Source organism: Opisthorchis viverrini (assembly GCF_000715545.1).
Source record: "Opisthorchis viverrini unplaced genomic scaffold opera_v5_106, whole genome shotgun sequence".
In the NCBI taxonomy this organism is placed as follows: domain Eukaryota; kingdom Metazoa; phylum Platyhelminthes; class Trematoda; order Opisthorchiida; family Opisthorchiidae; genus Opisthorchis; species Opisthorchis viverrini.
In genome coordinates, this window is record NW_008751768.1 from 110143 (window position 1) to 124832 (window position 14690).

At 44.7% G+C, this 14690-nt stretch overlaps 1 protein-coding gene across 1 annotated transcript; it reads right to left on the reverse strand.

Moving 5' to 3' along the window:
* Positions 1-408: 408 nt before the first annotated feature.
* Positions 409-14151, reverse strand: T265_05746 (hypothetical protein; the record flags this gene model as incomplete). Its single annotated transcript, XM_009170826.1, has 3 exons — positions 409-461; positions 4967-5251; positions 13166-14151. 2 exons carry the CDS (start codon positions 13400-13402, stop codon positions 4994-4996), a joined length of 495 nt encoding a protein of 164 aa, XP_009169090.1.
* Positions 14152-14690: the final 539 nt, after the last annotated feature.

A 14690-nucleotide genomic window follows, 5' to 3' on the forward strand; every position in this document is an offset into this window, starting at 1 on the left:
AACAAAAAAGGCCTGTCTGAGGGCATGGGACGGTGACTCGAAAAAGTGGGAAGCTATGAGTCGTTGTAACTTACAACTATTGTAGTAAGACGATACCGTCCGATTTAGAAAGCCACAATGAACACCCAGATGGAGTTATTAAGGACTGGCGATATGCGGTCGATGCAAAACTGGCCATATTTGAATATGAGAGGCGCTGGTTAGCAAACTTTTCCGTGACTAAAATTATATCCTTTTATTAGACACCCATTAAGTTGGGTAGAAACATCATAAGTGCTAGAAGACGGTTCCGAAATCGTGAGTGACGAGTGCGTTACCCAGTAGGCAGCGCGTGTGAAAAAGTTGGTTGGCTAGCACGCATTCAAGGAGAAACGATCATATGCACTGAGGCGTGCTAATTCGAAAAATAGGGTCGGAGAGCCTTTGAAGAACGCCTTTATGACGGACCGGTAATCTTCATTCTGGAATTGGACAAAGACGTTGAAAAGAAAGGTAAATAAATGGTTACAAGCTACACAGAAAAGCGGCATATCGACTGAGAATATAAATCAATCCTGATATTACTGCACAGGCAGATAGAGAGGCTGAATAATTCCGAAAGTTCATCATGTCTCGAGGAAGCAGTAGTTCGAAGCATGCAGTGACAAGAGATCGTAGAAAGACGAGGTAACCTCAGCGTGGTGAATTAAAGACCTAAAAAGGCTTAGAAGCCCTGCAAGGCGAATTGCCTCAGAGGTACCACATCAAATGGACTAAGTGTGTACTCGTCACCCTCCAAATAAAACAGAGTTTTACTCCGCAACGCACCAAAAGGTTTTTGTGACTGAACGATTATCACTGTTACTGTCTTAAGTTACAACAAGAGCAAACGGCACAGCCGTCCAACAAAAGCTGCCCCTTATTTTACTGCACGGGTTAGAGAAGTTCATTAGGAGGAGGGTGTGCAGGTGAAAGAATAGCTGAAAACTCTGCAGCTGTTCGCATCTTCGGTCACGGGAGGTGCAGAAGGGGCGGGCATTGTGCGAAAAGAGTCGGTGAACGTTTGGACCCGGTAGCGACCGGAAAGTTCGATCAGGTTGTACTTAGGTGGACGAGCAGGCAAGGCGCATTGGGAGTTTGGATTGTGCAAATTCAAAGCCGCGATTGGTGCACTATTGGCAACGCGTCACCTGAACGTGTGTTGAGGGGTAGTTGTTCCAGAAGGATGCAGTGGAGTAAACTTTGTTGCCATCAGCAAGATCATCATCATGCTGCGGCACAGATCGTTGGAGGGTGGCTATCTTATTCACCTGTGTATTCGGATAGTTCAGACATGACTTAGAAGTGAAAATAGCGCAAACCATGAGTGGGCTGGGGCCAGAACCTACATGACAGACATGGAGAATAGACCCAGGGTATAGTGAAAGGGGGGAAGGTGGTATGCCTGAAATGCGGATACGTTTCTAACCATAACTGCTGACGAAGATCACGAAATAGTTCTCGTAATTGCAAGCACCACAGCTGACAAGTGGTGGCCAAGAACGGATCCACTATTTGATGATAGCGCCACTTCGAAGCAGCATGGGATGATTCCACACCATGATGAGGATGATGGAACTGCTGTTACTACATAGCCAAAGAGTACAAGTGTTAGGAAGCAGAAGTGGAGTGAAATTATATTTTATTACCCCAGATGACCAAGGTTGACACCAAGTGCCCGGCATCTCACTACGGCTGCATCCACGAGCATATATTTGAAGGCTGATTAGGCCCTTGAGTTATGAAATCAAGTCTATAACACTTGATCGTACAAATGCCTTGTAGGCGCCTCTCTCCAAATTAAACTTCGCTGAGTCCGACACCACTGTACTCGTGAGTCTTCAAATGTCCACAATGAGACGAAATAATCAAGAATTAAGTTTTGAATTTATAACAATCAGACGTCTGAACAACCCTACCGAACATATAAACGATGCCAAACTAAATATACGAGTTTCGTTCAAGTAGCATCATCGAGTTGAACTGTTTTTCTGAACGAAACGGTGGCCAACCGCTGCGGTTATACTAACCAGTTTAGTAAAAAAACACTTCATCAGTGGTGTTTTATAATTTTCAAGCGCGAGCATGGTGCAGCGGCAAAGAAAACAGTTATGTTTATAAAATGTCCTCCCCAGCCAATGGATTAGGCTATCATGCATAACTGAGGCCTCAATCAGCGCCGCACATGAACGGAAGGCCAAGCAGTCACGATAGATACCCGAAATGGGATATATGCCTTACGGGTACTACGATAAGAGGCAATGCTTGGCTCTGTGTTCCGGGAATGCCGGTGGACCTTATGGCGTAATCCAGGCAAGTGACGTCGTTCTTAACAATGGGAAGAACATCTCGCTGGAATGTTGGTAGTTCACATGCGGATATCTGGAAACGCCGCGTTATATTGCACCTGCTACACCAGCGAACATGGTTACAACGTCTAAAGCTCTTCTTCGTAAAATTGAATGGGCATGGACGGTTACATCGTGGACCTTTTAGAGTTTAACCGCTTTTTGGACGCCACTTACACGTCATTCCGAGCGAAGTGTGATTTTATCGTCCAACCACTGGATCACCATCCGTAAAACTGTCAAGACACCGATATTAGGTGATGCAATGCTGAAGTTTTAAAATTCGGGTCCTACCCAATTCAAGCAAGCTGCTTGGCCTGGAAGTCCGCACCCGTGGCCACCTAGGGCCGACCACAAAGTTGGGACACTCAAACCAATCCTCGCACAGCGCTGAGTTTCAAAAGTTCAGTCCTTTCGCCCTTGCCTTAGCCCATGGCTGGTCCTCGGCACATCCAGTTGACCGACTTGGTGTTCGGACAACCTTTGTATGGCGTTTGAAAATGCAATAGTTTGGTAACTTGTGCGATTCTGGTTGGCTGCCAACGAATGGGACACATCTGCGAATGGTCGCAATATTTAGGCCATTCACTATTCTCAAAACAGTGCATACATCCTGCGACGGCGAATTAGGGGCACTCCCAACTCGACAGGCCCCTTACCCACCATAGCGACAGCAGGCTCTGGCCATTTGCGAACTCCAAACCAATGGTCTGACTAGACGAAAATTCAGAGGACAAAAGCTCGCTACTAAATGGTTCTAAGAAAGTCCTCGAACAAGTACGCCCCTCTAGAGAGCAGAAAGGCACAGTTGTACGGCATTGGAGCCACCGCTAACTATCACTGATTGCCTTATTAGTATCCTGCAGTCTGGCCACCAAAACCTTCACGTGTAGTGAAAACAAGGTCCACCAAACAGCTGGCCCCTTTGGACGGCGTTGGGTCTCCACCGTGTTCGGCCTATCGGAAGTATGCATAGGGTGTGTGAATAATCCATCACTCTATATCTGCACCAAGACCATACAAATGTGAACCAGTCGTGAAGCCACGGTGCAGAATAAATGGAAAGACTCGATCCACTGAAAAATAGCTCCCGAAAAACGTCTCAACTCTCAGTAGCTTCTCTGAACGGTTCCTGGACAGTGCCGTTCATTCTCATGGGACAGTGACACATGCAACGAAGAATCTCTCTCTGAATTTCAGTGGTGATCGGTTGGCTCAGGTCATCAGATGGGCATCGATTAATCTAACGGGGCGTAGCCGCGCCTATCCCAGACTACTGAAATACTGGTTCTACAGGGTCGCGGGCCGTCCACCGCCTAAGCACTTCACAATTTCACTTGCATCGGAATACATATCAAGGTACTTGCTTCGAACTCCAATGAAGCTGCTTCATAATACGCTAACATGTAAACATTCTTTCTGTTGATAGGATCAGCGACGATCGATCCTACCATTTGATTGTTCATTCATGGTTATGTCCCCCAAGTTCCAACAAACAGATAAGCACACGTAGTAATCATTGACATTCTGTGACTCACAAAAAAGCCACAGTTAGAGGTTAAAAAATCAACTGAGCTATACAAAGTGTTCCGTACGAGCGCCACCAAAACCACAGAAGCCTCATATCGTTCGCTGATCCAACCCCTCAGGTGGCGGTTAGAAGTTCAACGAGCTTGCAACTTGCGTTCCAGAGTTATAAAAAACGAACCACATTTCAGAGTACCACCACTAGCAACATTGGAAATTCTTGAATTTTTTAGCAGCAGCCTTGTCTCCACCATCGCAATCGATCCTAATATTTGATTGTTCATTCATGGTTATGTCCCCCAAGTTCCAACAAACAGATAAGCACACGTAGTAATCATTGACATTCTGTGACTCACAAAAAAGCCACAGTTAGAGGTTAAAAAATCAACTGAGCTATACAAAGTGTTCCGTACGAGCGCCACCAAAACCACAGAAGCCTCATATCGTTCGCTGATCCAACCCCTCAGGTGGCGGTTAGAAGTTCAACGAGCTTGCAACTTGCGTTCCAGAGTTATAAAAAACGAACCACATTTCAGAGTACCACCACTAGCAACATTGGAAATTCTTGAATTTTTTAGCAGCAGCCTTGTCTCCACCATCGCATAGATTTGACTTTGTAATGGAGGCCACCTAATACACCATACTACCTAAATTATGAAGGCCATTTGGAAGGTTCAAGTGGTGGACCTACAATGCGCTGCAGACTTGAACTGAGTCTGAATACCAGAGAAGTGTTTGGGATATATCTTGTAATCATAAAATATTCTACTGACCAAAGGACTCTTAGCAACCATCAGGCACCGCGTACATCCATGCTCAGTTCTTCAAGAAGCCAGGATAGAGCGATTCACGGCAGCATACCGATATCGGAAGCTGCGTCGAATACGCCTTAACCAATGGTGCTGCAGTGTACAGTTGAGAGGAACTCCTCGTTTCACAAAGGCTATCCCTTAAATGAACCTTGATGCAAACGTCACAGAGCGATAAGTTATGTCCTATTCCCAGTCCGATCTCTTATCAACCAGCGGAATAAGCCATCAGAAGGGAAGAAAAAACGGGTAAGGTGTATTTACATGGGTTTGGTTGCAACTAGGCATTCATCATTGTTTCGTAATGGTTGAGTCCATTAGATCATTCAGATCCCATAATGCAGACGTCAATGTTTTCTGAATGGTTTTCAATTCAGCGGTCACCTCCAAACATCGTTTGATCGCGTGTTCTCGTGCATCTAACAATGATTTTGAATCCGAACGTGGAAAGTTATCATAGTTGGGTGCACCGCAGTCCGTATATGGAATCAAAGTGACTGGATCGGTTATCGGTAGTTTGTCGCACTCTTCCTTCACGATCATAAAGGTCTGCGAAATGCAAAGGGTATTAACACCACTATTAGTGACAAGGGCAATACAAAAGATACACACTGATACTCGACCGAATGTCGTTCAAAAGTCTGGAATAGTCAAGCGCTTAGTACGGATGTGCAGTTTACAACTGACTGACGTAAACGCTAAATATCCCGAGCTGCTCCATTCGGCTTGGGTTATTCGGTAATCGTACCAGAAAATCAGCCATCGGCCCTATGACGATATAAACTGGCTCGATATGACCGAGCCGGGATTCTCGTAAGGAGTTTCGATAAATCGACCTTAATAAGACCAACGGAAACAGCTAGATTATGATCCCGCGCAACCAAATCGTTATTTTCACGAAGCGCATTTGCGATATCCAGGTGATATAATTTGCTTCACCTCACCTTAAATCTGTCCTTGTGAACTTTTCTTATTGCAAGTGGTCACGAACAGATCGATGCATCCAGTTGTACAAGAGGAGAATGCCCATAGGGCTTCCTGAGGAGTCAACGCGTGGCGTTCACAGGGCAGTGGCTCACGAATTACTTTTTACTGTGCCTGTAGGGGTAAAGCGTAATAAGGGCAAGATCAGTTCAGCGGCTTCGAGAGATTCCAACTTAAATTTTGAACTTTGCTTGACTAGTTGCCGGACTTGGGAAGGCGCAGAAGGGGGGAAGATGTTTGTCATTTTTCACCTTCTTCCTTTGCCGTACCCTGTGACAGCTGAGGCAGGTACGTCAGCACAAATAAACCCAATAAACTTCCGGGTGAGGAACAATTATTGAAGGCCGAAATTTCCTTTTATTTCACCAAAAGCAAGAAGCATTCGAATGAACGAAGGTAATCAAGATACACCATATCTTCCAGATGACTGGATTTTCGTTCGTCAGGTCTTCCATTAGATCGGTTAGGTTGTAAAGGTGGGCTTAATTGGTATAGCAACGCAACTGAAGGACTGATATCCGGTGCTGATTGGCTGGTCAACGGTAGTTGGACCAACAAACCACCATAGATGGTTTGTGCGGGGCTGAATGTGCTGTTAAGCACAAGCACTAGATGCCGAAGCAATGAGATCGACGGAATCCGTATGAACAAAAAAGACGTAAGACACGATATGAACCTGTTACCCCTCGTCTTCCGCTTACTCAACTACAAGTCTCATACATCGGATAAAAATGAACTAGGTGCCAACTTTTAAGCGTCCCCAATGGTAGATAACATCAGTCACTATAGGCGAGTCACGCCTAGGACAAATGCAACATGTTACACGCGAAACCTCGTATAAGGTTATCGTTACACGGAGAGACGTTGACTCGGCTTATCTTCTTAGACACCTGCATGATCGCCTATGCACAAGCATCTAATAGGGCGAAATACGTATTGCGGTACAAAAACACGCGCCCGCACTTCTAGTTTTCGATAACTGGGATTCAGAACTGATCAAACAATTCACCTCCACCGAATCGATGTTTGCAGAAGCTTGTCTAGTGGTGTATAGTTACGCAAGGCGAGTTAACTCATACCCCCCATTTGGATTCGCTTCGAGCTTCATGTAACGCTCACATGACCCTAGGGTCACAGAGTGCATTTCAAAGACGGTGCCCTGATGGTGATTTGGTTGTTTAGTGTGCCTAATCGTACATTCGACTTCGTGTCGGAGATCGCTTGTACTTAATAACCGTGACCACCTCATCACGTTGATTTGCTCAGACTGCGCTTAAACTTTGCGTTACAAAATTCACTTAAGTGTGTTATCGAATACACTGAATTCCTTGGTTCCTCTAGATAATCTGGATGTCAAAAAACAACAAACACGGTTTAAAGCTGTGTTATCTGGGGTGAAGTTCCGCTCTCTCTAACAGGGGATGAAATCAAATGTCAAGTTAACAACCGAAGGCCGGGCTTGGAACCTTACTCCGCAACATCAACCCGGAGTTGCCACTTTTCAGAGAGGCTATGCTGATTAATCAAAGTCGATCCAGCTTGTGTGCACGAAACATCATTACACGAGCTATCCGCTTGACTTGGACCTGATTGGTTTACGATACTACTAGCTCCGTCCCACTGTTTTGTGGCTACTTATCTCTACTCGCGAAGTAAAACTGATGCTTTTTTATTATTGTATTTGTAGAAGTAAAAACGAAATTTCAAATCACGCGGCCTTTGTCTTTTCACTGTATTATTCAAATGGATAAATTACTTTAAAGTTCCTGAAAGTTGCTCTGATGACAGTGTAGATATATCGCACACTGATTTATAAACCAGCGAAATCCGGTACCCACCGCAAAAATGTGTTACTGATATCGCTGTCAGAACACTTGCGCCCCTTTTGGTGTGACTTTTTCTCGAACACCGGGCACATGTACGAGAGCAACGGGGGTTACCCCTGTAACAGGCTGAATGAAGCAAATGTTTCCTTGGTGACGGAAGTTAGAACATCGACTGAAGTAGTCTTCTACTCCCGAACTGCGTTTAGTTCAATTAGCCGCGGGTCGCTTTGGACAATCCTCCCAGCACACAGTTTATAAACGGTTGCATGAAAGATGTAGAATGTGTGTGTGTGTGAATAAACGGTTGTAGAGCTGCCTGGTTTCTTGCTACACTATAACATGGCGTAAGAGTTCGGATTAATAGGCTGGGTCTGCACAATGGGCAATACAGGCTGACTATCTCCTTCTCGAATCAGTGTCATCTTCGTGACGTATACAACTATTGTGATATCCCATATAAACTAGAAATGGGATGCGATCAACTGCAATTTCAGCTAAATTGGTAAACGCCAAATAAACATCACCATCTATTTTCATCGCCGTAGAACATATCAGCTACACCGGTGCTGGTTTAAACAGCCAAAACGTCTCCAAGTAGTCGGCTGGTATAAGGAGCTGGTGAAATAGAGTAGGCGAGTTAGTGATCGTGCAAACAACTTACTCTACTGCAGTTGGCACCGTGAATCGCATTTATCTACGCGAGATGAGCAATGCTGATAGTTGCATAGACTGTCGCTCTTTGTACACCTGTATATATACTTTGTAAAACAAGCACACCGGTGCTGGTTTAAACAGCCAAAACGTCTCCAAGTAGTCGGCTGGTATAAGGAGCTGGTGAAATAGAGTAGGCGAGTTAGTGATCGTGCAAACAACTTACTCTACTGCAGTTGGCACCGTGAATCGCATTTATCTACGCGAGATGAGCAATGCTGATAGCTGCATAGACTGTCGCTCTTTGTACACCTCTATATATACTTTGTTAAAACAAGCGAATGCTTGGCACCCTGACGAAACCTTTTTACTTCCGGGGCCTGCAGAAACCCTTGGGGTATGTTACAATTTTGGTAAGAATCGAGTTTTGATCTAGCGACCTGATAACAACAGCTCAGCATTTGGGAACGGATACCGAAAACAGTCCTTAAGAATCAGGAAGTGTAACGTCACTGACACTAATAACAACGAGGGATTAGTTTGCAATTTCTCTTGGAATTTAGGCACTGCAGTGACTGCCATCGGACTGGAAAGTCTCAGCATATGTACCTATTACGACTTATAGCCCCCTTTCTTACCATCAGTCACGTCTCGTCTCCATAAACAGGTAGTATGAATCCTCTCCAGAACCTTTGCTCGTGATCGAGGCACAATCGGCGGAACTTGAATCCAATGCATTCCCCCCTTTGGTCCGAACTAACCAGAACAATAACATCAGGATAAAAGAACACTGTTTAAACGAAAGTTGTGTGAGTTCAAACTCCCACAGCCAAGGTCACAGTCACAGAAAGACTGGGAAACAAGGTGCCAGCTTGATGTTGAAAGTCCACTTGAATGACCTTACTTCGATGAAACGTGAGGAACACGATTCGGAACATTAACAAGAGCAGTTAAGGCGCATAAATGCGCGTCGTTTTATCATGAAATTACGAAATTTAGGTGAAAAGGTTGCGCCACTTGAAAATAAATGTAGAGACCAGAAACTGTTTCCGACTATATTACAGTTTTTAGATGAAATTCCCGTCATAAAAATCTTCGAACGACCAGATCACTTCGTCTTTAGAATGTTGTTTGCCAAGTGATTTATCGTAAGGGATGAGCCCGTATACATTTCTGTAGGGAACTACTAACAACCCTAGTGAAAACTCCTCGACAGCCCACGACCCGTTTCACCCTTAATGGTGTCCATCAGGTAGGGGGATTACTCGAGACTCCCTTGACCTTGTGTTCTACTTGAACCCAAATAGGACCAATTTCGATAAATACACTCATTTGCAAATCAATCCAGTTTTCACAGGAATTCAACTGAATCTCTCCTTCAACTGGATGTGCTGCACAAAGGCTGCCTCACATTTCAGTTGGTACTGTATTCGAGATATCACAGCATATTTTCATGAATGAAACTACTCACAAGGTTGGTGAAAACTCTTCGACAGCGCGCGATCGGTTTCGCCCAGAACATTCACAGATTCAATCGAGTGCATTTGTCGGGACCTGTAAACAGTCGCTATTTTTCTGAGTTTAGTCCACCTCTACGAGTCAGTCAAGCTTGAGAACAGATGAATCCCAGAAGAATCGTTCGCAAAAAACACTGCGTCACTTTAATCCGGACAGATGTTCACATTTGTCGTTAGATGATGGCTGAAACAGGCGGTTTCGTACTTCCAGCCTAGCCAACGTAATACACAAAACAGAGGGCGAATTGAAAAATCGAAAGAGAACGCAAGTGTTTAAACCTCTGGATTACTGGCTGTGAAACAAAGAAATGTGAAGCCACAGTGTCACGTAGCAACAACAACCATTAGAGGTAAGCAATTCAAACAACAACGTGTCCACATAAGCCACCTCGTTCGGAGACTGGAAATGAGCGTATCTTTGTGTCAGCATTTCCATGACGTAGGCTCACACCCTTGGAGACAGGACAACAATAAAATAAATTCTCAGTCTTCGACTCGCTGACAGCAAGTGTTACGGAACTTACTGTAGAGTGTACACCCTAGCAAGCCTAATGCAAGAAGCCTCAACGACGTCGTGCGAATATTTCGAATTCTGATAGTCGCGAATCAGTGGTTTCTCGAACGCCACTGACAGAGTAACTCATAAATGCGGCTGATTCACAAGTGTACTTTCGCGGAGGCTGTACAGAATCCACTAACCCAGCTAGCCAATACTACAGTAGCTATCACTCCTTTCCCCATCAAGCCACTGCAGTCGCATGAATAGCTCAACTAGAGGGGTTGTAAGGTTGCACTTGGTTCACATATACCGCCGACTGGTTATCTACCATTTATCACCGGAAAGGCGGAATAAATTGCGATGATAGGCGCCAATCATTATTTTGGTAAAAAGAAAACAATTTAAACTAAAATGTGCGCATCTCGAAACGATACAAACTGAATAGTTAAGGGTATGAGATATGCTGTTATGGACGATTCATCTGTCTCAACAGAATGTCAAAAACTCGGCACCACCTCCGATATTTTTGTTTGAAAGGAATATTCGCCAAGTTATTTCTTAATCATTTCACAGGAAGATGTGGAAATCAATGAAATAAGAACTTCAGTTGAGAAGCGCAGACAAAATTTTCTGAAAAAAGCAATAACCGCTTTGATAAAGAGCGTTGAAAATTACGAACGACTAGACAGTTCAAAACGAATTCACCTTCCCGAAGCATGTGTGAATGAATCAAGTCGAGATGCATTTCTGATCTCAGGTCTCCAGGTTGGCAGACCGGGCCAAACCCCATGAGTATCGAACTTTTCAAAACATTGTTGGCAACTTCTACGGCATCCCGTGTATTCAACATGGCACCATTTGGGCCAACAAGCTTCTCATTTAACGAAGCTTCCGCAAAGTTGAGGTCCAAACTATGGATTGGCAACTGCGACAAACTTCCGTCGCCATGCCATATCTTTCGCAGACTAACAACATTGTGTGCAACCATTAGCCTGAACTGCCTGTGTCGCGCACTAATGGAATGACTAAACTGACATGGGTGGTCCAATCGGGAGCTCGTAGTAGGGTTTCTACCTAGAGAAAGCAATGTCCTCAGCATCCAAAGGACAAAGATTCCAACGCGATAGAAAAAAGTTCTCTCAAGTTATTTCAAAACCATCCGAGTGCCTAACTATTTAAAACGGGTAACAACATCATATAGCACAACCTTGTGTTTTCCAATCTAATCAACGACCGTCACTACCAACTTGTGTCCAGTGTTCCAAACGAGCATCAACACACATGTCCTTGTTCCGAAAACCTTATGTACAAGTGGTTCCTCAGTCCCGTCCGTTAATCGTTCGTTTCAGGCTCGCGCGCTTCTGTTTTATAGACTATGGCAAGTGAATGGGATCTCAATTATTCTGTAAAAGTTGTCCGAGATAGTCTAAATGCTGCGCTTAATATGACCTCCTAATGTGTCAAGCAAAACACTCGACATTTTCACACACTGAGCAGTATATGGATTGGATGTCCCGTTAAACTGTGTGACGTTCAAGCACCTGCATACTTTGAGGTCCATCCTTATGCACCGAGTGGAGCTATTAAAGAGGACACAACTGACATCGGTGAGCTGTTTTCAGAACCGGTTCGATTTTTATCTGTTATTGGTGGACATTAACATTGCTGATTCAGCTGTCTACCGCAATCTCATGCCAAGCTGATTAAGGATAAAAGTGAGGTGTCTGTGACACGCAGTTGTGCTGATTATCGAGCATTTACTGGAGTTTCCGTTTGGTTGTCGGTTCCAATCTGGAAAGTTGTATACAAACTTCTCCCAGGATATTGCTCATTCTGTGGACACAGAACGCACTGATAAAAAGACGTTCCTGAGGCATGATGCAGTATGTACAGCAGTGCACCCTCTGACCTGCACAAACTAGCTGGCGTGAAAGCGGCACCATAGGTGTTGGACGTTGGCAAGGCTGCCTTAGCCTTCCGGACTCAAGAACTGGCCGCCTTCCAGGCAGTCTACCAGAACTTATACACCTATCCAGGTGAACAATTTACCTATAACACCCATTAGTGGATCTATAACCCTGAGATCCCCTTTGATCCCAGTGGGCCTTGCACCAGTACTTTACAATTTGGATGTGGGAAGCGCATAAAAAACAGTGCGCACAGACAGTAGACTTGTCTTACACCAATGGGCGTGGTGAACTCAGGTGAAGGCATGCCTGATTAGCCTACTTTTGATGGATATGCATGAGCCATCGTAGGTACTAGATGCTATGGCTTTTCTGTCATCAATAAGATCTCCTGTTCACTTCGAAATCCACTACTCATTTTTATCGAGGCGTATGGCCATAAAAGCTGACAGCACATCTTTGTTCCCTCTTTTTCATTCTTCCTCCGACAAATGCTTATCATCAGCGTAACTCTGCGTTTCCAGTAGCTTTCCAACCAGACCAGCTCGACATCGATGGGCTACTGAAACCCGTTGAAGTTGATCAACGGAACTGTTCTACTTCGGTATGTAGAATCCTGGACAGCGCCAGTAGATAACCGACTTGGGGTGTGCTTAGATTGGACAACCTTAGCCAGTGACTCAAGGGCAGTTAATTGAACAAGAGCGATCGGGAACATAACGAGAATGGTTACTTAAGTACTTCCACTACTACGATCAAGTGTCTGCAGCAGAGTAACTGCACATCACACAAGTTGAATATCTCTTCTTTGGTCCTATGTGTTGCTATCAAGTGTTGATCTCTTTGGCCTGGTCCCTCCCACAGAATGAGCCAGTTCCGTTTCAGAGAAGTTTGAGCAAATTCCTTTATCATTTCGCTGCAGGACAACAGCATTTTCACCTCGAGGAAGAAAGCACAGAAACGAACAACTGCCGGACTTAATAGATTAACTTTTTGGAAAAACCGTAAGGATAGGAAAAACAAGACCGAAGGAGAAGAACAGGTGTAAAGCAAACAAATCAATAAGACATTTAGCTTACCTTTCTCAAAAGCTCTCGATGGTTTCGCATCGCTTGCAAGGTTTCTGAAAATTGCTGAGCTGCCGAAAAAGCTTGATGAGTGCTGAGTGTCGTGCGCTTTTTCGGATCCATGCAGGCATAGAATGGGAGCATCAGATCACGCAACCCGCTCAGCAGGTCTTGTAGGGCTTCCTGACCACGCCTGGACGCAGAAATCGGATTTATGACCTCCCTAGCTGTTTCGCCGTACTCACTCATGATTATGATAGCTATAAAAGACAGTGTAGGATTGCGAAATTGCTTTCTAGTAAAAAAAACTGTAACAAGCAAAAGTAGAACACTAGAAGTGAGTATTTGTCTATTTTGCAGACTATTTGCAAGGTTTGTACAGTGGACTACCAGGAGTATGGAGTATATCAACAAAGTAACCCGAACGGCGAGCTAAGTGAAGTCGACGCTCAATCTTGTCTAGAGGATCCCAAGCTTCAGAACGTTTCCTCCAGAAAGCAAACAGCTCCTGGAGCTTCTTTTCCTCTTTCTTTTCTTGTTGGAACTGCAACTTTCGAATCAGAGTCAGATGGAGTTTTCGCCACTTCCGCTTTTGATGACGTTTCATTTTTCGTTTTCGGTTCTTTATGTCGTTTTTCGCTTCTAATGGAATAATGACTTGCTCTGGTGTCGGCACCAACGGAAGGTGATCCAAAGAAGGCGGAAGTGTAACGCGAGTTGTGGGGAACCAAGTTGGAAACGGAAGACTAACATTAGAAGGAACCGGGACTGGAGGTGGTAGGTTAGCGTTGAATGGGACCCAAGACTGACGACACAAAGTGTGAAGCGATCGTAGGACAGGGCCAGAAACGAGAACCTTCAGCTGTTTGAGAAACTAATAGCCAATGTCTTTAATTTTTTAAAGGGCAGATACGTACCTGCATTTGAATCTTGCACTAATTGTTGAAAAAAATGTCCATAAAATTCAGTATGGCGCCTGGATTGACACGAGATGTGTCTGAAAGAATGAGAAAGTAGAGTGCATAAATTTCGGTAAGCCCCGAGATGACTCAATATACTTCGGGCATTCCAATTAACACCACCAGGAACAACAGTCAGACGATCTCACGGACACAAAGTTAATATCCTATTAACACCGAATTACTCAAGGTATATAATCCGAATCTAAAGGGATCGCATTTCGGGGACCTACACAGTGATATTCCCCAAGAGACACTATTTCTGTCCTGGCAATTGGTCTCCATAGCACTTGTCTTAGTAAGCAGCAATCTGAGCGCCGGACCTCAGGTAAGTATTGAATCTGTCATGGCTGTCAGCAGCGGGTCAAGCTGCCATTCATCATCATCATCATCCTTGTCAGCTGTAAGAACCGCGTACTCGTCGTATACTGGTTGTAGCTGCCACAGTTTCGTTCACCGATGATTGGGGGGGGGTAGGTAGCTGCGCATTGCACGCGCGAGCTGGTAAATTGGTGCATAAATCCAGCGCTGTCAGTGGGTTGTCAAGCGGGGGGAGGGTGGAAAAGGAGCTACGCATT